This window comes from Nematolebias whitei, chromosome 3 (assembly GCF_014905685.2).
Source record: "Nematolebias whitei isolate Nwh7 chromosome 3, NemWhi1, whole genome shotgun sequence".
Lineage (NCBI taxonomy): Eukaryota > Metazoa > Chordata > Actinopteri > Cyprinodontiformes > Rivulidae > Nematolebias > Nematolebias whitei.
The window spans coordinates 6070494-6094185 of NC_056500.1; the positions used below are offsets into that span (position 1 = coordinate 6070494).

A 23692-nucleotide genomic window follows, 5' to 3' on the forward strand; every position below is an offset into this window, starting at 1 on the left:
ATATATATATATATATATATATATATATATATATATATATATATATAAATGTACTACTACTTATGAGCTTTTCACTTGTTGCTTGTGAACAGGTTGAGTTTAGATTTGTGAAAAATTTACAAATTTGCACTGCTCGAGTGTTGTCATTGTGTTAGAGAGAGTAAATGTCATGAATACATTTGCCATTAAACATTATCCAAGTTGAAGTGTTACATCATTTTCAATCCCCTTTTTGGCATCTGCATTTGGTAGCAGGCTAAACTGACAAAGACCATGCAGAATATATTTTAATTTCACAGCAGAGAAAGCGATGTAGCATCTGTAAGTAGGTCTAGGGGAAAAATATCGGTATTGGTATTGGTATCGGACAAATACATTTTAACATATCGGCATATCGGCCAAAAATCCAATATCGTGCATCCCCAATTTATACAGATAGTCTCACTGAGTTACGAGGACCCACCCCGCAAGCACCCGGGCGTGATGAGTCTAAATGTTATAATTGTAGTGAACTAAGCCTTAGGTCAAATCTGGCCTTGAGGGCCTTCCTGGGACAAGAACTGTATTTCATTGATTTGAGTCCAGAAACACAAGATTAAGTTCATCCAGAGACTTTCTCTTGTCCTGCACTGATCAATTGAAAGAACACTCTCTTTTATTATCATTACTATCTTACAAATTTCTTGATAATCAAAGTGTGTTTAGTTCAAACCATTTTTAAATGTTGAAGTGAACTACTCATTTTAAATCAACTGTGAAACAGTATTAATGAATTTTTAATCCTCATTCAAAGTAGAAATCAAGTTAGAATGTGTTACGGAGTAATTCATGCATTTTCTGATTTTCTGTCTGAAATGAGCAAGTTGTGATGTCGGTCAGAGGTCGAAGACAAGTTGTTGGAACGAACTGTCATGTTTTTATATCCTCTCAGACGTAAATAGAGAAGCTGGCACCTGTTTTCCCCCAACTCGCCTAAACATTTCTCTCATCCGTCTCAAAAACATCTTCTGTCCGTTCCAAAACAATTTTTCTGTTTTTCTGACTTCTAGTGACCTCTTACGTCACAAAAACACACCCCTGTTTGGTCGATCGACCAATCAGGAACTTCCCAAATGAACCGGAAATAGAACTCTTTAAATGTCGGCACTTCCTAGTTCAAACCAGTCGAGTGCAGTCGAGTGCAGTCGAGTGCAGTCGAGTGCAGTCGAGTGCGGTGGGAGAGCAGTTCAGTTCGGAGAGCAAACCGAACAGAAGAAGTGCTGGAGAGAACAGGAGTTCCAGACATGATCCGGAGTTCTTCAGAGTCTCGTGGGAATTATGAAATCTTCCACATCTGAGTGGAACTCTGACGGACTCACAACTCATGTGAGCCCAACCGAGAGGTGAACCTGTGTCGGACGGAATACCGTCACTACTTCGGACGATTCACAGCTGTTCCTACGGAGACGCTGAAAGGGTGCGTTAAATGGAACTCCGTACCAGTGGAGACCCCTGCTACAGGTAAAGAGTCGATTTACACCACCTAAGTGTACCGAGGAGGAAGCTGGGATCTTAACGGAGCGTGCCGTTCTGATACCGACACATAACAACCCCTCATCCATCTTCTCTCTCAATTTTAACTCCTTCATCCCCCATCTTTAAACCCTTCTATCTTGCCAGAAATCATCCAGATATTTTCAGAAATGTCTGTTGGTTTAATACAGGGAAATCATGGCCGTATGGTTTCCTAAATTGTAAAGCTTGCTAATTAATTATGTTGTTGTTGAAATCAATTTGCCAAATTAATGTAAATGTTTGATGTTAAACTTTGATTTTGTTAATAAATGACCGCATTCATTTGATGGGTCAAAGAAAATTAACGTCTCAAGTTACATTTTAATTTCAATGCACGATATTATTCAGTCCAGAAAAATGAATGAATCCGTTTAATTTATGGATAATATATCACAGATATATGTTCCTTTACATAATGCTATAATGTATAAGTCGCGGTGTTCAAAGCATGTGAAAAAAGTAGTGGCCTATAGTCCAGAAATTACAGTGTGTATAATTATTTTACTAAAAAATAAACTTGTAAACTCAAATTGCAGCGTTAAATTTAAATGTGTTCCAGACTTGCAACTGAGGAAAGTTTGAGCTGTGCAATCATTTCAAATTATAAAACAAAATCTTGATTTGTGCTTTTGTTTTTTTGACGTTGCTGATTAGAAAATGTATGCAGAGGGAGTGCACATGGTGCGTATTGAAGGCGAGCGGTGGAGTTGAGGAGCAGAGGAGGAAAAAGCTACAAACAACAATGAAAGTGTAAAAAAAAAAAAGCTGTTTGTATGTTGAGGTGTTTGGGAACTTGTCCACACTGGCTGTGAGAGCGGGACTGACAGAGGGAACCTGCAGCTTTAATGAAAATGTCTGTGAAGGGGATAAAGTTTCATTAAAAGCACACTGGAGTTGTAACCTCCCCACCATCCCATTTCCTCAACTCTCTTTCATCTGTGCTTATTTAAAAGGCAGGGAATGATTTGAAGTAATGTTGGGCAGATGTGTGCTAATACTCCTCCTGGGCTAGGCCAATTTTTTTCCGAAACATCTGACAGCTTTTGAGGCATGAAAGTAGAAATTTAAAGAGGCCATTCTCACAGAAAAACAACCGTAAAGTAGTGTTATTCTGTCATAGATGCATGAAAGATGACAGCTTAAAACAAAGCTAATAAATTCACTGTCAAACGTTATTTCCCCCTAAAAATTGCATTTAAATGTGTCTGGCTCAAAATCACAAGATGTTAAAGCAAAAACGTGGAAAAACTGTTGAAGAGCAGAGATTAACCTGAAGAAAAAGGCAGCATAATGGACGCAGGTGGGTGTTTGGTAGATTTTTGGTACATCCAGACAACGGAGGCAGATAAAGACAAGAGGGTTGACTACAGGATTGAAATGCAGCCACATCTCTGAGGAGGAGAGAGGATGAAGGTCAGCTGCTGCAGTGAGAACAATAAGACTTGAGCTGAAAGATGAGGGCAGGTCCAAGGTCAGCCAAGGAACAACCATGAGTACAAAACATCACAGCACCACTGAGTGTGTGCTTTATACGGTCAAGTCCCACAGACTACAGGGTGAACAAGATGGAATCAAAGCGATGGCGTACACGTGTCCTCTTTATGTCTTTTTAAATGTACAGTAGTCCCTCGTTTATCGCAGGGGGATCTGTACCCTGAAGACCCGCGATAAGTGAAAAACCGCAAGGTAGGAATAGTAGTACAAGTAGCAAGTAGTAGTTTATTTTTATTACATAGTTTAAGGCATTTTAAACCCTTCCCACACTCTTGTAATATTCTAAACAATGTTTCTAAACTCTAAATGTGCTAAAATAGTACAGAATGTCATGATTTCAGCTCCCTGCCTCCGCTGCTCTTTGCCACCTGCAAGCGCTCTTGGCCACGCCCTCTTCTCCGCTCGGCATGGAGAGCAGCTGATCAGCTGCAGCAGGAAGTTTATCCTGCAGTAAGGGCTGCACAAAGGTGCAGGAGGTAAATATTTTAAGATAATTTATTTAAAATAAAAATTCCATGCCAATCATGCGGCTCATCCATCCATCAGTCAATTGTGTGTCATGTCCAATCTTATTTTGAAAAACCGCAATGGAGCGAGTCCGCGAGAAACGAACCGCGAAGTAGCGAGGGACTACTTGTACAAAACAAAAGCAAATCCTTAGATTATTATTTTTGTGACCATTCAGTCACGACTAGATTCCAAGTCTGGAATCAGGATTGAAATGCATCACCGTTCAAATGAAGAAATGTTCAGGATATTTCAACAGTTGGTGCATAGCGGTGGCTTCTTGACTGTTGGAGACAAGCTGGTGACGCAATCTCTTTAGAAATACTCATCAAATCTGTACATTTTCAAAAGCAGTCTTAACGGAGTGTGGCACCAGCGAGAGGCGAACGAACATTCTGAGAGGTCACTTGTGTACGGCTTGCAGAAGTGCGTTCTTGGCCGTGCACATTATGTTGCTGACCACCTCCACCCATGTCATACCCACCTCGGCTCAATTACTCCCAACTTGGCAGATGCACCCACATTTCTGATTTAATCTGCTGGAGAGGCACAGACATTTAGGGATGTCTTCTGCGAAGGAAAGCTCCCCACAGGTGCTGAAACACAGCTCTGATGCTTCGAAGAAGAGTTGGAGACCCCTGCGGCAAAATTCACATGGGTTGGAGATGCTCACGACGACTTTCAAAAGAAAAAAGTTGCAGCGCAAATCTTTTGAATGTGCTTAAAACTTAAGTTGCAGCACTGCGAGCATTTAATGCACAGAAGTCAGACAGCCTGGAGATTCTTTCATAGTTTCCATTTGTCATCTAGTCCCAGTCCAGGGAGACACCACCCGAAATATGGAGACGAAGACTTTCTGTTACCTACATACTTTCTTGTGCTTCTAAATCTCTGTGATTGACAGTAAATATTTTTTTTGCCTCAGTGAAGATCAATTATTAATTTCCTGCTGATTTTTCACTTTGAGAAATAGTCTCAGAATGACCTTATTTAAAAAGTGCCCACAGACAACTAGTGTTGAACCACAGAAGCCACACTTCTCTGATCCTCCCAGTGCTAACAGGGGACCACCACCAGCAGCAGGGGAGTAATGCCAGTTTGCACAAGCAGTGATGTTTTTGTGGTTATACAGACTTGATCAATTGTGGGAAATAAGTAAATAAAACTCCATTTTTGTTTTTATTTCCAGAAAAAGAAGAAGTGTCCTGATGCATGCTCAATAATCCAGGTAGAAAAATAAAAAAAAGTTAAGTCTGGTCCTCTGGATATTCAAATAACAAAACAAAACAAAAAAAATTGTAGAAATGTTTCGTCTTTCATCCAAAATACTTAATTTTGTTCGCACCACATGTACCACATGAAAGACGAAACGTTTCTACAATTTTTGTTTGTTTGTTTTGTTTTTTGAATGCCCAAAGAAGAAGTGTCGTCTTCTGAGGTTGTTGTGTCGTTTCCTTCAGTAGTTCTTGGTGCAGCGCCACCACAGGCGAGAGGGGGGAACAGGTTGGCTCAACATACTCAGTGCAGTGTGAATGCAAACCGCACCAGCTGAACATGTAAACAAATGTTCTGAATTTTGGTCCCCAATCGAACCGAATCTACCGGACTATCAGGTGTGAAAACACCCTAAAGGAAGCATTACAATTTCTTGGCATGCTCAGAAACAACAGTGACAGGTTATGTAGCTGAGTCTGAACTCAATTCATCGTAAATGTAACGGATGCAAAGAATAAATAAAGTCATGTGTAAACCGAGCTGCCTGTTAACGTGAGAGATGGCTGCTCCACCCAGAGCCAGGTTCTGATGGAGGCTTCTTCCTGTTAGAATCAAGTCATTTCTTTCCACCGTTGTCAGTGTGCTGCGACGAAGAGACGATTTGATGCAATTCCTTAAACATATAACTTTACTTGTCATTTTATAATGTATGTGAATGTTTTTGTACAGTGCCCTGAGACGATGTTTGAGACTAAATAAATAAACTGACTGAAATGAATCCAAACTGCTCCTCACCAACAATTCAGACTGGGACGGATAAATAATAAACACCATAAGAGTTTATAGCAGTAGACATGCAAACTTGCTCCGTTGTTGAAAATGCTGTTTTTCAAACATTTGTTTAACTGTATGAAGAACAATACACGGAGTTATCCTCTGCCGGGCCTGTTAAAAGCAGTTTCTTTGAGCCAAATGTCCCGTTTGTTTAACTTCAGCCATAATCAAATCACTGGTGGTCATGATGGACAACACAGTGACGTTAGTCTGAAGTCAACCTTTCCTTCCAAACGCTCACATCCCTGGCAGGAGAAGCATCTTTTCCACATCAGCCTCTTGTGTTTATGCTGCAGGGCAGCCAGAGCAAAGCTCAAGCAGCTCAGCACTCCAACATCCTCCTGCCACTCTCTTGCCACAGACCTCAGGGCACAACCCAGGACTATTTTATAACCTACTGCTGACATTTATGGGTGTGGGTGAAAGGGGGGTCAGATGGCTTTAGTGGAATAAATGGAGTCTATGAAAATAACTTGCAGAGAATCCAGCAGCATCTGCAAACTATCACATTAATTATCTGGTCAGAGAATGTCAAAAAGCAAGTGAATCAGAGGGTTGTGAGTGACAGCATCAAAGTTAGGAGAGATACAAGCAAGAATAAAACGTAGAAGGAAAAAAGAAGGTGAGGACGTAATGATTATTCACTCAATTGTCATTTAACTTGTTTGTCATTGACAGTGTGAAGGTTGAGGGTTTGGTGTGTGCACTTCTCAAATTGGAAAATATCATCCTCGTGCACAAGCAGAATTAATGTCCTGACTACACCAGCAACAAGCACACTTCATTATTTGTCATCTGCAGAGACATAATCCTCCCTGAAATTGCTGACTGAAAATAAAATGCCACCAAAAAAAAAAAAAGTATTTCTACAGAAAAGTTGTATGTCATTGCAAACAGAACAAGTCACACGCCGATGTCCCGTCACTGAGGGATTTAAATACCGTATTTTCTGATTATAAGGCGCACCGGATTATAAAGGCGCATAAAGCAAAACAAGTTAATTTTGACATATTTTTGAGCGCCGTGTACCACATAAAATCGGTTCGAGGTCAGTGAGCACAACCAGAATTAATACATAAAGCTCAGTCGATCTTTGAGGAAATTAAAGGACTTTAAGTGCACCTTATAGTCTGAAAAATAAGGTAGTGAATGTTTGTAGTTTTTGAGATGAGTGTTTTTCTGAACTGGGACTGGACAGGGACTTCAAGTAAACCTTAATTTTTTGGTGCAAGATATTTAGATGAGAAGGAGTTAAACTGTGGAGAAGTTGTTTTTTTTTTCCTTTTCTTGTTCAAGGCAGCGCAGGGTGACGGATCCTGACGAGCTGAGGGAGCAATTTTATCCACTGCCAGGTGTGATGGTGAAGCCAGGGGGTGGAGCCAGATTGTTCTTTGGCCACCACATTCATTTGAGAAAATTACGCTTTAAAGCAATAAATAAATAAAAAATAGAAAGCACAGTTTCCTCAAATAATTGGGGTGGTCAGTTTAAACACACACACACATATATGGTGGCAGCCATCTTGGATTCTGACGTGACAGCCCCATTTTTGAAAGGAAACTTTCATACAACTAGATGTAGTCACACATATTAGTTCTAGAGCTGTGCCGCTCATGGTGGCTGCATGTTGGAGTAGTTATCTTATATTCAGTCTGAAATATTGCTTTTGAAAACATTAATTATTCTTTTTTCTGGATGTAGATCGCCTTTTTCAGATGATTATTTCCTCTGGTTTTGGATGCTGTGCAGCTGGAAGGATTTTTACTGAAACATTTTTACTTTGGACATTTGTTATGATGTGTAACCATAGCAACAAGGTGGCTTTCTACAACTGGGAGCTGCTGATTAACATCTCAAAGCTCAAATATTATCTCAACTACAGCCCCAAATTCCAAATGAGTTGAAAAGGAGGAGCCGCGGATGCAGTCCCGTCTACCTGGAGGCGTTGCTCGAGTGCCTGACTGTCAAGATCTTGAAGGTGGTGGGAAACATGGCTCGTGACAGCGGGAGGACTGAGATCATCCCTCGGCACCTGCACTTTTGTCCACGGTGTCAGGGAGATAAGCAGGCTTCTGGGAGGAAGAGCCATCGCTCAGGGAGAAGTTCTGCCCGGCATGTGGGTGGTCCTGCTGCCCAAGAGAACTGGGAGGTCTGCTGGGTCTGGATGCACGGATTGTCATCTGCAGCCAGTTTTTTTCAGATCTGCTGTGGGACGGACTGCTACAAGAGATCCTTCCTGCCCACAGCCATCAGCATCTATAACAACTCTTAATGAAACCAGGATGATGAACTACAACAACAATTAATTTTCCTTTGGGATTAATAAAGTATTTTGAATTGAATTTTGAACTGAAATGGAAGTCGGTACCTGCCTTATTTTACAAGTTATGCTCAGAACATGCACGAATGAATGGATGGATGGAAGGAGTATTTCCAATTCCCTTTCTTGGATCCACAACAGGGGACAGTAAAAATCTGCAGTCTAGAAAAATGTTATCAGAACTATAATCTATTCTATAATCACAATAATTTAGTTGGATGAGATTTGATTTTTTTTACATTCTTCGGTGGGTTATGAATTGTTTACAAAATTAAAAAGTTTATCCAAAACAAATCTGTCAATTGAAATATGCTTTTTGAGCACGGCAGATGTTAATTATGAGCGACAAGGGACCAAATTAAGTCGGCGTCTCCATCAGTTACAGCAGGGACTAAGAAAAGCACTCGTGATTCTGAGAAAAGACGCCGTTAATCAGCCAACGTTCAGTCAGCCTCTGATGAAGGGCAGGGTGGCGTGACAGCCTTAAAATATTGCTCAAGGAAGAGGAGGTTGCCAGAAATGAATGATACCAAGAGACGAACAAAATGAAGAGGTGAAGGGAAAGGGTGATGAAAGTTTGGACTGCGTAGACGAGTAGAAGTGGGTCAGATGCAGGGAGCTAGAAGGGGTAAAATTAAAAAGAGGAAGAACGAACAGTCCTGAGCTTTGCCAGGGAAACTTCTCCAACCAAAAGGAGCTACGTTGCCTAGACACAGAAACAAATGCACACGTTTTATGAGGAAATAAACTAAAACTGGTGGAAAGGGACCACAGAAAAGTCTCAAAGACGCTCAAGGTTTGATAAGGTTATTCAGCCACAGCTTCGTACAGAGTTCAGCTGCTGCTTCTGACAAAACAAAAGATCCCGTTTTATCAAGGCTGGAACATAAAATAAATGTAGGCAACATAGATTCACTTGCAACATGTTTTGAACTGACATTTTGAAGTTCAACAACTTGCTGTGGCTTGGTGGCTCCTTGAACCCAGAGATTTGAACATTTGGACAAGATGGAAAATTTAAAAAAATAATAATAATCTGAGTCTGAATACATATTTATTTCAGTTTCATGAAAGACTCCCAGCATCAGTTGACTGAATAAATTAATATAAGCAATTAACCTGATCTGATCCGTTAAAATTATGTTGTTTGCACTTTTGACTGAGTTTATTGAAGCCAGAGATAATCTGGATCCAGCCTTAGAGAAATTAGTGGAGTTTAACTTTAGCGCTCTTTTTAACTGTGTTTATGCAGCACCTTTAAAGCAAAGGTAACTAAAGGGCTTAAAGCAAAGGCATAACAATCATTATAAAACTAATAAAATAATGTATAGGAAACAAAACCATTACATACAAAAAGTCAGCAGGCATGACTGATCAGTGAACCAGTAGTAACTCAGTAAAGCTTAGAATGAAATCCTTTTAAACATCTGCACAATCAGAAGAACAAAAAGGCACTCGAGCATTAATGAGACTATTATGGTACATACCTCCTATGGTGTAGCTCAAAATAAAATATCAATCCACATGAACACAAAACATACTTATTTCTAGTAAGACAATAACACTTTTGTAATTCCACTACTAAAAGCACAAAGTTAAAATTAAATAAACAATTTAAACGGACGATATCTGTCCTGCATGCAGTGTTTTGATACGTTTCTAATAAGAAAAAGCTACTTTTTCACAACAAAAGTGCCTTTAACTCCACCCTGAGCAGAGTTGTCTAATGTCTGAATGGAAAAGAAACTGAAGCTAAAACTGAAAATTATCCTTCTCCAACATGAAGTCATTTGATAATCGGCATTACTACAATTATATGTGATGGGGACGTTAAAAAATATTAATTTGGCCCCCCCAACATTTAACAAGAAATATTAGTTCACCATTACTTTTTATTTCTTTGTGAACAAATTCATTTCACTTGATTAATAGGAGAATACTCAAACCAGTAAAAGTCCACCCCAGGTTTTCCTGGTTACCTACAACAACTCCAAACCACATACAGTGTTTCCCCGATGTCGTCTGCCTTTGTAGGGCACTCACAGGGGAGGAGGGGGAGTGCTAGCTTAGCGCCACAATAGTGGTGGCAGTTGTTGGCGGGGGTTAGGATGTGTGAGAGGAGTGGAGCGCTACATCTGTAGCATCTTAGCTAACACATCTAAGTTGCACACCGTTAGCTTAGCTCTACATTAGATTGGGCAGGGGCAGCACGGTGGCGCAACTGGTAGAGCTGCTGCCTCTCAGCGAGCAGGTCCTTGGTTCAAACCCCGGTCCAGGGGCCTTTCTGGGTGGAGTTTGCATGTTCTCTCCGTGCATGCGTGGGTTTTCTCCGGGTGCTCCGGTTTCCTCCCACAGACCAAAAACATGCATGTTAGGCTGATTGGTAACTCTAAATTGTCCCTAGGTGTGAATGAGAGAGTGAACGGTTGTTTGTCTCGTTTGTCTCTATGTGGCCCTGTGATGGACTTGCGACCCGTCCAGGGTGTACCCCGCCCCTCGCACAGTGATTGCTGGACATGGGCACCAGCGACCCCCGTGACCCAAAATGGAATAAGCGGGTAAAGATAATGGATGGATGGATGGATAGATTGGGCAGTTTTTGACAGGAAGGGGCGGGGCTAGGATGATCGAGAGAAGCGGAACGTGCCCTATTCACACAAGGAGAGCTGTTGGTCAAACTGCAGTGTTTCTCCTAAAATTATACAAGTAGGGTGCCCCGCCCCGCCTACCGACACCCCCCACACACCCCTGTAGAGAACTACCGGTACTGATGCAGCGCTAAGCTTGCACAGTGCAATACAGACACGCTAGCTAAAAAGCTAGGTAGCGCTCCATTTCCCCTCACGCTGAGCCGTCATCTCCCAAAAACTGTCTGTGCAAACAGCGTGCAATGTACGTGTGGATTTCTCGGTCTCCACCGTCTTCATCAACACCCTCCCACCCCTCGTTTTGACAAAAATCACAGACAGAAGAGATGAGCATCCTGCCAAGGCAAGTAATGTATTGGAAGCACTGGACTACTGCTTGTTGCTCTCTAAAATAGTTATTGAATCAAGTGTCTTCTGATGTAGGTAAATGTAGATGTAAAATACAACAGAGTGCAGGAAATGGCATATGTTTAATTCAAAATTACCCCACACCACCACCACCATGTCCCCCACCCCCCACACACACATTACAAATGTTTCTGACGTCCATGCATTTGATCCAGGAGCACGTAAATAGCAACGTCCAAACGGGGAACAAAAATCTGACTTTAGTAGGGAAAAGTGAGTTTGAATACAAAATAAAAATACTTGTTAAAGTCTTGAATGGATGCACTTTACACTAAATATTCCACCCAAGTATTTTGTCAGCTAGTCAGTTCTCAAACCTACTACACACTGCCTTCTTAAATCCACTGACATGAAAGGTTGTGTCCTCCTGAATGAATCAACCAGTTTACAATTTTGTTACTTAACATTTGTGCTCAAGCCTTGCATGCTTGAGCCTCTAGCTAAATCACATTCTGTAAAGCATTCATGGACGGAAGAAAGAGAGTGAATGTGATTGTCAAACTCGGAACGAGCCCCGTCAGGCTTTGTGTTCAACATCTTTCAAGTCAGCAGCTCACCAAAGCATTTACAACCGGCTGATCAATAAAAAAAGCTAAAGATTAGCCACTTCTTGAACACATGGTTTCTAAGACTACACAGACTGGAAACTCCACAGATAAATGTGACACTGGGAACAGGCTGAATTGGTCAATGATGTGATTTACAGAAAGACCCATCAGGCTCAGTGGATCCACTCATTCAATCTTGTGCCGCACAGAAACGCAGAAGTAGCAGCAGCAAAGGAAAAGAGAGGTAATGAACCATGAATGGCTCATTATTAGCTCACTTTTTCACCTTTCAACTGTGACCTTTGGTAAGAAAAGGGCTTGAACAATAAAACGTGAAAAGGCTTGAAGAGCCAAATGGAGATGATTTCACTGCAGTAACAAGTAGGACAGTTAAAATCCTTTAAAAATCTGTCTACACGTAAATTCTTGATATAAAGTTTACCTTTTACATCCCTGATCTTTTAAGACTATTAAGAAAGGAGGCTTCTGGAAAAGCTGCTCCGGTTTCAGGTTGAGCAGTTTATGTGTTACTCTGAAAAAATAAATGGCGGCCATGACACCCACATTTGTCTTTTCCATTGCTATGGCTTACTCAAGTGAGGAATAACGCTCCGTGAATGTAAAGATGGTGAGTCTGTGTGAAGAGAGGGGCTGTGTGCGCGGTGCTAACCAACAATGCTGGAGCAACAGAACACATTGTGGATTTCGACGTTTGATTGGTTCCTGTGTGAATGACTTAAAATAGTTCATCGTGGACCTACATTGTCAGGGGCAGCTGTACCTGGTCATCAGTCCAAGTGGAGACATTTGGGATATTTTTCGCTTCTCTTTTTGCAAAAATAAAATAAACTCCACCCAGTTAATATTAGCAGCTTTTGTTTTTCTCAGTTCCAAGTGAGGATCAGTTGTTGTTTATATGAAGAAAACGGAGAAAATTAACCAAAACTAAACATAAAATCCTGGTTGCTACGAATAATAAAGTATATGTAAATTCATGAAAAAGCGTGGTTTTCCATGTTTGTCTATCTCCATGTTTGTTGGAAAACTGTGGTAATACGCTTTACATCTTAGCAGATCCCCACTTCCCTCTATTAGTTTTCTGTACCAAAGTGCAAAAACTCTATTTTAAACATGCATTTCTGTATATTTTTAAAACCGTTCCGATGTAAAACATTTCCATCTCGAGTCCACATCTTCCAACCAAAACCAAAATAAATCTCAGAGACAAAGACCTTTGTCATTTTTGTAGCTTTATGCAACACTCTATTCAATTGAAGGTCTAGATTGAAAAAAATAAAAACTGATCACAGCTTCCCTGAAATCATAAATCTCAGTTGTACCCTGTTTTTTTTAAGGGTTTTGCTTGTATGCAGTTTTACGAGAGACTAGCCAAGTATTTCCACTTTTTATGAACTACTCCAACAACTTTGTATCCTGTATCATTTTCAAATACAATATTGTTACTTAAAATCACAATGAGATTGATGCATCAGAGCAACATGACACATAGAACAACTGCTGAATGGGTCCAGTGACCAGGACTCATCCTATTTCGGGAAAACATCTCGTGCTTCAAAAAGTCCACCATTGTTGATGAGTTATTAATCAAAACAGGAAAAGTGTGCACATTGTAGCAGGTTTTCCCATCTGAGTCTGAGAACATCTCATGCTGACAATATGATTCAGTCAAGTTTGAGGCATTTTAGGTGACGGGAACTGTTTGAACAGAGGCAACATAAAAACTCCAGAGCTTGTTTTTGTTCCTGACTTTACACAACAGCCTTACCCCTCAGAGTAGGCCTGTCACGATAACAAACTTTGCCAGGCGATTAATTGTCTCAGAAATTATTGTAATAAATTACAATATCGTTTGAAATGTGACAATAATTAGTAATTATTGTCACATTTAAGAATAAATGTTTAATTTGTTTTGTATGTAGTACCTTTTTTCAACCACCAGATGGCAGTATAACAATGTTTGAAACAAAGGATGGATAGTGAGGGAGCGAGCAACGTGTCTCTTTAAGAAAAATGGGAGGGAGGCCCCTTGATGTGACATGGGCTGTCTCTTCATTTATTCCGTTCTCAAAATAGCAGATGCTCGGTGTGATTTGAGCTCTTTAGCATAGCGTTTTTCACACATAGCTTCTAATAAATAAAAAAAATCAGTAAACAAGTTCTCAGCTTCTTTTTGCAGAGAAAAACAACTTTTTACACAGTCACGGGTTTCAACCGTCAATTTTGGAGCTTCGACAAGACAGAGATCCCCCCCCCCCCCCCCGAGGTTGGCCTGTTAGCTTAGCTCGTAGCTTAGCTGCTTTTAACAATTCAAAAACTCAATTTCGAACGGTTAAAATGGATGAAAGAAAGGGGTCATTGAAAAGCACCGGAGTTGAGCCTTTTGTCATCCGATGTCTTGAGTAGAAAGAGAGAGACAAGAAGAAACGATAAAGCCGATGAATATGAGGTTGATAATTTTCATTTATCATGCGATTAATTGATTTATTGTTTATCGCGACAGGCCTACCTCAGAGACCCGTCCAGTCTCGACTGTTATCCTCATGTGGTAAACACGAAGAGTTGCTGCTCCACTGTTGATGTGGTGAGACAGGATTGTACCTCGACATATTCAAAAAACAGCAGCACCCTTTGCCAAGTTTTTAATAAACTGATATTGGCCCTGTTGCCGTTTGGTTTCAGGCTGCATAAACGGTGGCTCTGATATACGTCTTACCAGAAGTGCTAGGTCTACGGTAACTCTTAAACAGATTAAAACACTTCAGCAAGTTGTAGAGGACAATTACCCACTCTGCAACTTTCCAACACGCATCGTTTTCACTCATATCCCTGCGGTGGTATATGATGAGGGAGAGGATGCGCAGTGTGTCACTTCTATGCACTGACAACATGCATTAATCCAGAAGTAAATACACAAGAACTCCATGTGACAGGAGGTGTATGATTGATTTATGAGGTGTCAAGTGCAGGTGACAAAATAGAGAGACAGGATTTTATAATGCACCTGCCATTAAGGACTTCTCTCCACAGAATCATGTTAAGCTTACAAATGGCAAATAAGACGACTAGTCATGAGCCTGAACATTATGCACGTTCAACGTCTTTAACTCCCTGAATTTAAAAAGGCTGGTTGAAACTACGAGGGTGTTTTATTTCCACTAGGCAAAGACTGTTAAAATAAACCAGAACCCAATGTTGTTCCTGCTATTTGACCTGATTTGAATGATTCCCCAGAAACAGATCAGGTCATCTGTATTGGATGGGTAACTCTCACCCCTCCCCAGCCCCCATCTTTGGTATTATGAGTCATCTCCTAGCAGTGGACATATCTGACTACAAAACTACAGATTAAAAAGATTTTTTATTTTTCAAAAATTTAATATCCAGCCTCTTGGTATCTTCTGATGAGAAGCACTGTTGGAAAACAAGTTAGTGTGTCACTACCAGCTGCTTGTTTCGTATCCACATCCACAAATGTATTATTATTTTATTATTGCCATTATTTTTAGACCTGGACATGTAGGGTTGTTGCTTTGTCATAGGCAGAGTTCCTGTTTAGGTGACAAAATACAGTTTTAGCACTTTAGAATAACAAAATCTAAACCAGAAAGGGTTTGAGTATGGTTTTAGAAACTGGAACCCTAATTTATTTTTCGAGACAACCTGGAGGCTACAACAGACCCAACAGTGCTTCTACTGCCTAAAGCACTAGTCCAAACTAGAGCTGGGCGATATCTCAATATTTAAAAAAAATATCAAGATGTATATCGTATATTGCGATTTATCGTAAAAATATCAAGATATTCATTTTGGTCCATATCACCCAGCCCTTGTCCAAACCATAAATAACATTATAAAAAAATACTAACATGACTGAATACTTAGATTTCTGCCTTTACATATGATGTTGGTGATATAAAGTCAGTAATCATCAGCATATAGTTCAACAAGTAGAAACAGAAATAGAACAAGTTTGAGTTTATGGGGTCTCTAAAATACATGAACATCTTTTTAATGTAGAAATGAAAACATCTGAGATACTATTGTAAATTAAATGCTCTATGAATTCTCAAGAGAGATTCAGTGTTAAAAGTCAAAAGGTACAAACAAGCATAATTACCTCACAACAACTTTTAACTCATCTGTTCCGGGTAATGGCGACACTTCACAACAATAATTAGAGTTTGATCTTAAAGTGAAGCTGCATCAGACATTTCATCAAGTTGAAAGGCTGCTCAGTCACTTGAGGTCTTTTAAAGTTCATAAATTATTTAATAAAAATCAGAGCCATTTTCTGCACCCCAGATACAATTGAAGACTTTATATAAACTTTTCTAACTTCCTCAGAAGTTTTTTTTTTTTTTTTTTACTGAACAGGAGAAGGTTCTTCTTCAGCCAGGCAGAAAAAAAAAAAAAAAAACACCACCACACAAGGGAGTTTTTCCTTTCCACTGTCTCCTTTGTGCTTGCTCAAGATGGGAGACTGTGACGAAGTGAAGATTCAACACAACCAGCTGCTTCCTTAGATGGAGAACGTTTACTACCGGTCTTTTTTAATGTATGTGAATGTTTTTGTACAGTGCCCTGAGACCATACCACTTTATTTATAGAGCACTTAAAACAGCAAGGCCAACCAAAGTGCTGTACAGCAGCAAATCACACAGCTAAAAATACATAAATAAATAAAATACAATAAAAATAAAAATGCATAGATCCGAATGGAAGAAGGTAATCATTAAATGGCTAACGTAGAATACAGACAGGTTAAGAACAAATCAAACTGTGTCAAAAGCCAGGGAATAAAAGTGGGGTTTTAAGCGAGACTTAAAAACAATGAGAGTGTGAAACTGCCTGACGTAGTGGTAACTCATTCCACAGCCTTGGACCAGCAACAGAGAAAGCCCTGTCACCACTGAGCTTATGATGAGTTCCTGGAACCGAAAGAAGCATTTGATTCACTGACCTCAGAGAGCGCTGTGGGACAAATGGCTGCAGCAGATCGGCGAGATAAGAGAGGCTGTTCAGTGATTTAAAAACATACAGAAAGACTTTGAATTGAATTCAAAAGTGAACTGGGAGCCAGTTCAGGGAGGCCAAAACTGGAGTAATGTGCTCTCTTTCGCCTGTGTCAGTTAAAAACCAGGCTGCAGCATTTTGGACCAGTTGTAATCGTGTAACGGAGGTCTGACTGGTTCCAAACAGAAGCGCATTGCAGTAATCGAGCATGGATGTTATGAACGTATGTACTGTAATACAGTCTCAAGGTTATTTTTGGACAGTATGGACTTCAGTTTAGACAACTGAAAAACAAACAAACAGGATTTAACAATTGTGTTTACATGACTGTTAAATTTCATGCAAGGGTCTATTGTCACTCTCAGATTAGTGACTCTTTTGTTTCTCTAACGGTGCTAGAGGAGAAGTCGATACAGTGGTTCTTGATCGTGCCATTAGGAAGAAACAACATGACTTCAGTCTTCTTCTCATTAAAACTTAAGAAATTTAAAGCCATCCAGTCCCTGATGTCAGTCAGGCAGTCAAGAAGAGGTTAAATAAAATGTGCACCAGTGTGCTTCAGAGGGACGTAAAATTGACAGTCATCGGCATAGAAACTAAAGGGTATGTTATGTTTATGGAAAATAGCGCCTTGTGGCAGTAGGTATAAAGAAAAGAGAAGAGGACCGAAGATGGACCCCTGCGGTACACCCCACCAAAGAGCTGCAGGTGCTGAACTAAAGTCCTTGATGTTGACACAAAAGCTTCTGTCAGAGAGGTAGGATCTAAATCTTTTGAGGGCTGACCCTGTGATGCCTATCCACTGCTCCAGCCTAGAAATAGACGCCTGTTGGGACTTGGCACTATGTAAATAAAATGAATTGAAAAGTAGTTATATTTCTTCCTCTAAGCTGAGCAACATCTCCATGCTCCGCCAGTCCCCTCATAAAGATCCTCTAAAACATCTAATCTTCTCACCCCATGCTGCTCAATCTTCATCCAGGCAGTCAACCCAGCAAAGGCAGATTAGTACCAAATTAATCCCTTTAATTCACTGTAGAGGTCCCCTCTTCTTTTAACCAGTTAAGCTGCTTCTGATCTTCCACAGATAATGAGAACAGTCAATTTAATTTATGAAAACCTTTATGTATTTGAAGATGTTAATCTCAGAAAGAATTTCAGCTTACACCACGACAAAAACGCAAGATAAGATGGTGTTACATTTGATTTATTAGTGTGGGAATCAGCGCAGAGCCACTAAACTCCATCAGATGCTGCCGGAGCGTACCGTCTCCGTACAGCATGTGTCCGTTTCCTGCTTTGCTGTGTCATCGGTTCTTTATCAGTTACTGACTTGCAGGTGACTCACGCAACAAGGAACAATGACACCATACATCAACTCGTTGCCAGACTGCCGGCGTGCTTCTGACTCTGCATAAGCCAAGGCACATGGACGTCTCGAGGAAAGAAATATAAACAAGCTAAGATGATGGGATGTCACATTTTTAAAACTTTACATGAACTAACAACTTGGTTACTGTAACTGGGACAGGTGAATCCATAATCCCAGTGACTCATTTTTCTTGCTCAGCTTATTTAAACAATGTGAGGTCACATCACTGGCTTTCATCTTAGTGAGTAAACTCTGTTTTTACGACTCCGGATACGAGTGTGCTGTGTAAAAAAATGAAGCGTTGGCACCAGAAACAGTTCCTGCATGGACAAACAAACTCTACGTTTAATCGACTATCAGATAAAAATATATTTAACGCCTCTAAACGACAGCTTACAGACAAAACTAGGAGAGAATCTCGCAAAAGTTGCTGTTGTCATAAAAAACATTGTCTGTTTATTAATAAAACTGTATTTCATTAAATATGCCAACTGAAGATGTAGTTTTTTTTCATTCTTAACCTGGTAAAAATAAAAATCTCACAATACGTGGAGACTGAACAAAAATAATTTTGTCTGTATGTCAGACAATAAATTAATGTTTTTGTTTATTAACTAGTGAACACTTTTTATTTTTTATACACATTGTTTTAATCTCAGAAAACAGTGTACATAAAGCACTTTTGTGAAGACGAGCCAGAAAGTGATGTAACCATATGGGGAAAACAGCAATAATCTTTATCTGGCTTGGTGATTTTAATGAAATTAACTGATCAAATCCTCATATGGTGAACAAGTGCACAGCTTTAATCAGTTCTTCCTGCAGAGATGTCTGCTGTTAGATGTTTGTGAGCAGAAGCAAAAAGAGTTCAGACGAGGCAAAACAAAAAAAAAGACACCATCTTGCCATCTACATACCGCACGCAGTCAACTTTTAGATTTGATCGCTCGTCTTTGACAAAAGGGTAGAAAAAGACGATATAGTGTATTTTTCAGAATATAAGGCGCATTAAGCAAAACAAAACGGTCCGATAAGTCAAACTTTATGCAACTCACTCACAGTAACCACTTAAAATCGGTTCGAGGTCAGTAAACACAACCAGAATGTATTAACCTTTATTTAACCAGGCAGATCCCATTGAGATCACAGACGTGTTTCGAGGCCTGAAGGCAGACAACATGCATGTTTCTGGTCTGTGGGAGGAAACTGGAGTATCTGGAGAAAACACACACAAGCACGAGAAGAACATGCAAACTCCACACAGGTCCAACTGGGGATTGAACCCAGGACCTTCTTGCTGTGAGGCAACAGTGCTAACCACTGAGCCATCGTGCTGCCATTAATTAATACATAAAGCACACCTGATTATAGGGCTCACTGTCGATTTTTGAGAGAATTAAATGATTTTAAGTGCCCCTTATAGTCTGAAAAATACAGTAATCTTATAAGAGTCTGGTTGTAAAAAGATGTGAATTTGGCTTTATACTGAGGACAGGGATATTTAGGTGCCTAAACTACTTTTTGACACAATTTGATTATGATTCAGAGGACTGCGATAAGATTATAAAAACAAATAGAAACTTAAATAATTATGGCTAATGTTAAATAAATACTGGTTTATACATTATCATGACTGGATTCCCCAACAACATGCCATTAAACTCTATTAATTAGCATGGATGCTAACCTAACATTGAAAATGCCATATAAGAGCTAATCCAGTTGACCAAATGTATGCACACACCAAACATGTCTAATTTCAGCTAGTATGTACAGGCGTATAAACTTCAGGGTTTGGCAAAGAAAATCTGAAACGTACATGAAAACGCATTTCTTCTGCACGAGTAACTACAGGACAACCAGCACTACTTTGCTGGCTCACCTTAGGCCTCAAGTGATCACAGTGTTAATAAATACAAAAACTGGTTCACGAACAGGTTTCTAACACAACTAGAAAGTTCAGGGGCAGTAAAGAAAAACTGCCTCTCTAAAGTACTTAAGCAAAAAAAAAAAAAAAAAAAGGTATCAGTGTTTTGTAGCAGATACGTGTGATGTGTTGCATGAATTGTTCTTCACAACAAAAAAAACTGTCAGTTATTGATCATAAAACAAAATAAGTAATAACTCAAAGTAAAAGAAGCAGAACCACAAGTGCTTCAAGGTTTCCTGTTTCACCTGGGATTTTCCTCCGCTGCATCGTCAAACCAGTGACAAACCACTAGAGGAGCCGAACCACAGCCCACTCTCCAGCCAGCAGCTGCTGCACTTCATGAGAGCAACTTTCATCTTTAAAAGAGCATCTGGGAGCATCTTCTCAACTGTGCTAACAGACGATCAATCCCCTGTAAGTACGAGTCGTCCGGACTGAGTTTCAGTCAAACACACAACGTGCATCATTTAAGAGAAAATGTACAAGAAGACAATCCTTATAGTCCGCTATAAATTCCTACATCAAGAAATAATAAATGCGTATGAGCTGCTGTGTGGTGTTTGAGGAAATCCTCAACAAACAACTCGGTGAACCCTAATCCTCCACCTCTGTGCAACTGGAACCACCGCTGCTCCACCGTGCAGCCGAACCGGCTCTCGTTGAGATAAGGTCTGCTTTGAGGAATTTGAAAAGTTGCAAATCATAGCTTCACAGAGAGAAAAGAAAGGGATGGGGGGGGGGGGGGGGGGGGGGACACTCCAATGCACAACTTCAAAAGAAACTTTCAGAGAAGTGATGGAGCACGTGGGAGACCAAACCCCCCCTGCCAGGCAAGCCAAGTGCACGACTGGAGCACAGGCACCATCCTGATCCAAATAACATCTTAAAATATTTAACAAATAATTATATTAGTGCAGAAACAACAAACTACTGTTAATCATTTTCACTGAGCAAAACCAACAGATGTGAAGACGCGTCCAACATTAAGACCAGATGTGCAGCTCTGGAACAAATTAAGACACCGCGGCAAAATGATCATTGTTTTTTTTTTTTGTTTGTTTGTTTGTTTATGTCACCATTCATAAAAACATTTGAGTTTTATTCTATTGTCTACTAAAAACATGTATTCTTAATTTCAAACGATAAAAATCATTTAGAGAAGTGAGTTAGAGAACATGGCAAACAGTCAAAATAACAGAAGTGATTTCAGAACTTAAATAATAAGAGAACCAGGTTCTGTTTATTTGAACAGACCAAAACTAATGACTTAATTTAGAAAGAGATTAGAAATCAGTATTTGGTGCAGAAACACAGATTTTGAATCCCATGTTGGGGAGGGAGGGGGGGCGTTTTGCCACTCCTGGTGCAGAAATCCAATCAGCCCAACGGTTTGATGGCATCGGACCATCCATCTTCCTCTTCATCACATTCCAGAGGTTTTCAGAGGTTCAGATGTGGAGACTGGGCTGGAGCTCCTTCATCCACACCTGAACCCAACAGAAAACCTCACTGGACGACACCCCCCCGTCAGTGGTTGTGTTTTAACCCAAATACTGAGTTAGAACCAGTACTGTGTTTGCCATCCAGCTGGTCCTACTGCAAACTCACAGTGGGTTTTGTTTTTTAGGCCTTTTCTCCTTAAAGAAGATTTGGTTTAGTGTCGTTAAGCAGAATGAGGTGTCGTTTAGTCGTGCTGGTTTCAGAAATAATAGCAGTGGTCTGGTTTGTTCCACAGCTGGATGTTGCTCTTGAATGAAGACGTTTGTTGCACTTAAAAAAAAAAAAAAGTGCTCAGTTGCACATTGACGCATGTTCTGGCTCATTTTTTGGACAGATTCCTGGATCTGTTACAACCCCAGAGTTCACGAGACCAAATAACAAAAACACTTTGACCAGACTGGACCATATCTTTTAAGCTGATCAACCCACTGAATCCCGGATGATGGCATAGGGACTCGTTTCTGGAGGACTTTTTATTCCCACTCACCCTGATCCGCCTCATGGCAGCAACTATCTCCACTCGGCTGCTCGGACGCGTCACATCCAGACTGCCGATGTACTGCAGGGAGAGGACACAGGACAGGTTTGTTGATGGAAAAAACAACTTTATGTTTACTCAAACTGCTCAAGTGTCAACCTAACACAACAAGCAATAATCCAGTTGGAACTCGGGATCGAGTTTTCTGGAAACATTCAGTTCCAAAAAGAAAAGTCGTGGAGTTCCCGGAGTTTTCTGGGTGAGTTTGTGCGTAAAACCAACGTGGTTCTTGGAGGAATGCTAACCCTAAAATGAAAAACGCAAACATTTCAGCTGAGTTACTTTCATTTCAGAGTAAAGTCACCTTTGCCTCGAAGTTGATCCCATGTTGGAACGCTTCCTCGTTGTGCAACGGGATCCTCAGATCGTGCCCATCATCCACCAGGTTGTACTTGGTTTTCCCAGGCATTTTCCAGCTGTTATTATATCCCCACTACATAAGAAGGTAAAGCCGCGCCAAACCAGGGCAATTACAGGGGTAATCCGAGAGAAATAATCCCAGATCCGGTCAGTGGCTGTGCTCCATAACGCAGCGAGGCGTCCCCCCCGGCGCAGCAACGCTCCTCTGCCGCCTCCGAGCAGCCAAGAGTCGGTCACAAGTTGAGCGGCGCTCCGGTGAGCCGCGGGGAAGTAACAGCTCGGAAAACACGGACGGCGTTCCGCGACCCACGGGCGGGTTTTCCTGACTTTTCCTGGGTTCAATGTGGAAGTTGGTCGCGTCCACACTGCCTCCGGTTCTGGACTAACCCCCACTGCCGCGCGGAGGGAGGGTTTGATTGGAGGAGTCCGGGGATCCCACCTGTTTCCATTGGAACAGGGGCGCACCGCGGCCCAAAGGAGGAGTGGCTCTGCCTCTGGTACCTGCCCCCTTCCACCCCCCCACCCCACCCCGCCCTCTCTGTCCTCCCTCCTTACACACGTACACAAACACGGAGGGAAGGAATGTCAAGCAGGTGTCACACTGACACCTTTTTTTGGTAAACCTTGACTTTGGGAATAACCTAAAAAGTTGTTTAACACTAACTTGTTGGTCTTTGCAAAAACGACTGTTTATTCTTAATCTGGCAACTTAGCCTTTCTAGATAATTAGTTGATTATTGCATATATGTACAGATGTTGATTATAATGTCTGTTTTCATGTTTTTATGGCTGTGATTTTGAGATTTATTAAAACACTTCAGTCAACGCTGATTGTTTAAATGCGTTTGTAAATTAAGTAGATTTGATATGAAATACACATGGCAACCTGATATTATTATTTTTCTTCAGCCCATCTTGTTTTCTGTTCAAGAAAAGGTGAATGTGGGTTTTAATTTCTCGAGCAAAATAAAAAAGACAAATGTCTCCCTCTAGTGGCTGTTTCTTCCATTACAGTCTGTGAAGTAGCTCCTGCACTCAAATTAGTCAAGAAAAATACAAATATAAATGTTGTTTTTCTGCAATTAGTCTCTAAAGCAATACACAGTTTAGGCTTTGTAACTTTTGATGATACATCAGTGATAAATTAGTGAGGAAGAAACGTGTCTTTTGAAGCGATTAAAGAAACTCCCAATTCTTTCTTCCTTTTGCATAATGTTGCAAAAGCGACAAGATGCTCAAACATCTAACACATGTGAACTTTCACTTTTTGTTTATTTTCTTCTTTTTTTAGATTAAATGTCATTAAATGACCATTTGACATTAACATGAAATAATAAACACTTTGTTTATTATTAAGTTTGACGTTACAAATTATTCTGCCTTACTGGATAACCCTGTCTGCACAACTCTTGACATGATGAAATAACTAG

The 23692-nt window shown here is 40.5% G+C and overlaps 1 protein-coding gene across 1 annotated transcript in view; it reads right to left on the reverse strand.

The window, feature by feature from the left end:
* Positions 1-22610, reverse strand: part of nos1apa (nitric oxide synthase 1 (neuronal) adaptor protein a) — a 207209-nt gene extending 184599 nt beyond the window's left edge. Inside the window, exons 1-2 of the mRNA XM_037697917.1 lie at positions 22207-22610; positions 21852-21923 (exon numbers count right to left, since the gene is read on the reverse strand). Of these exons, the coding sequence (XP_037553845.1) occupies positions 21852-21923; positions 22207-22311 (177 nt within the window). The 5' untranslated portion in view covers positions 22312-22610. The remainder of the gene's footprint in view (positions 1-21851; positions 21924-22206) is intronic.
* Positions 22611-23692: the final 1082 nt, after the last annotated feature.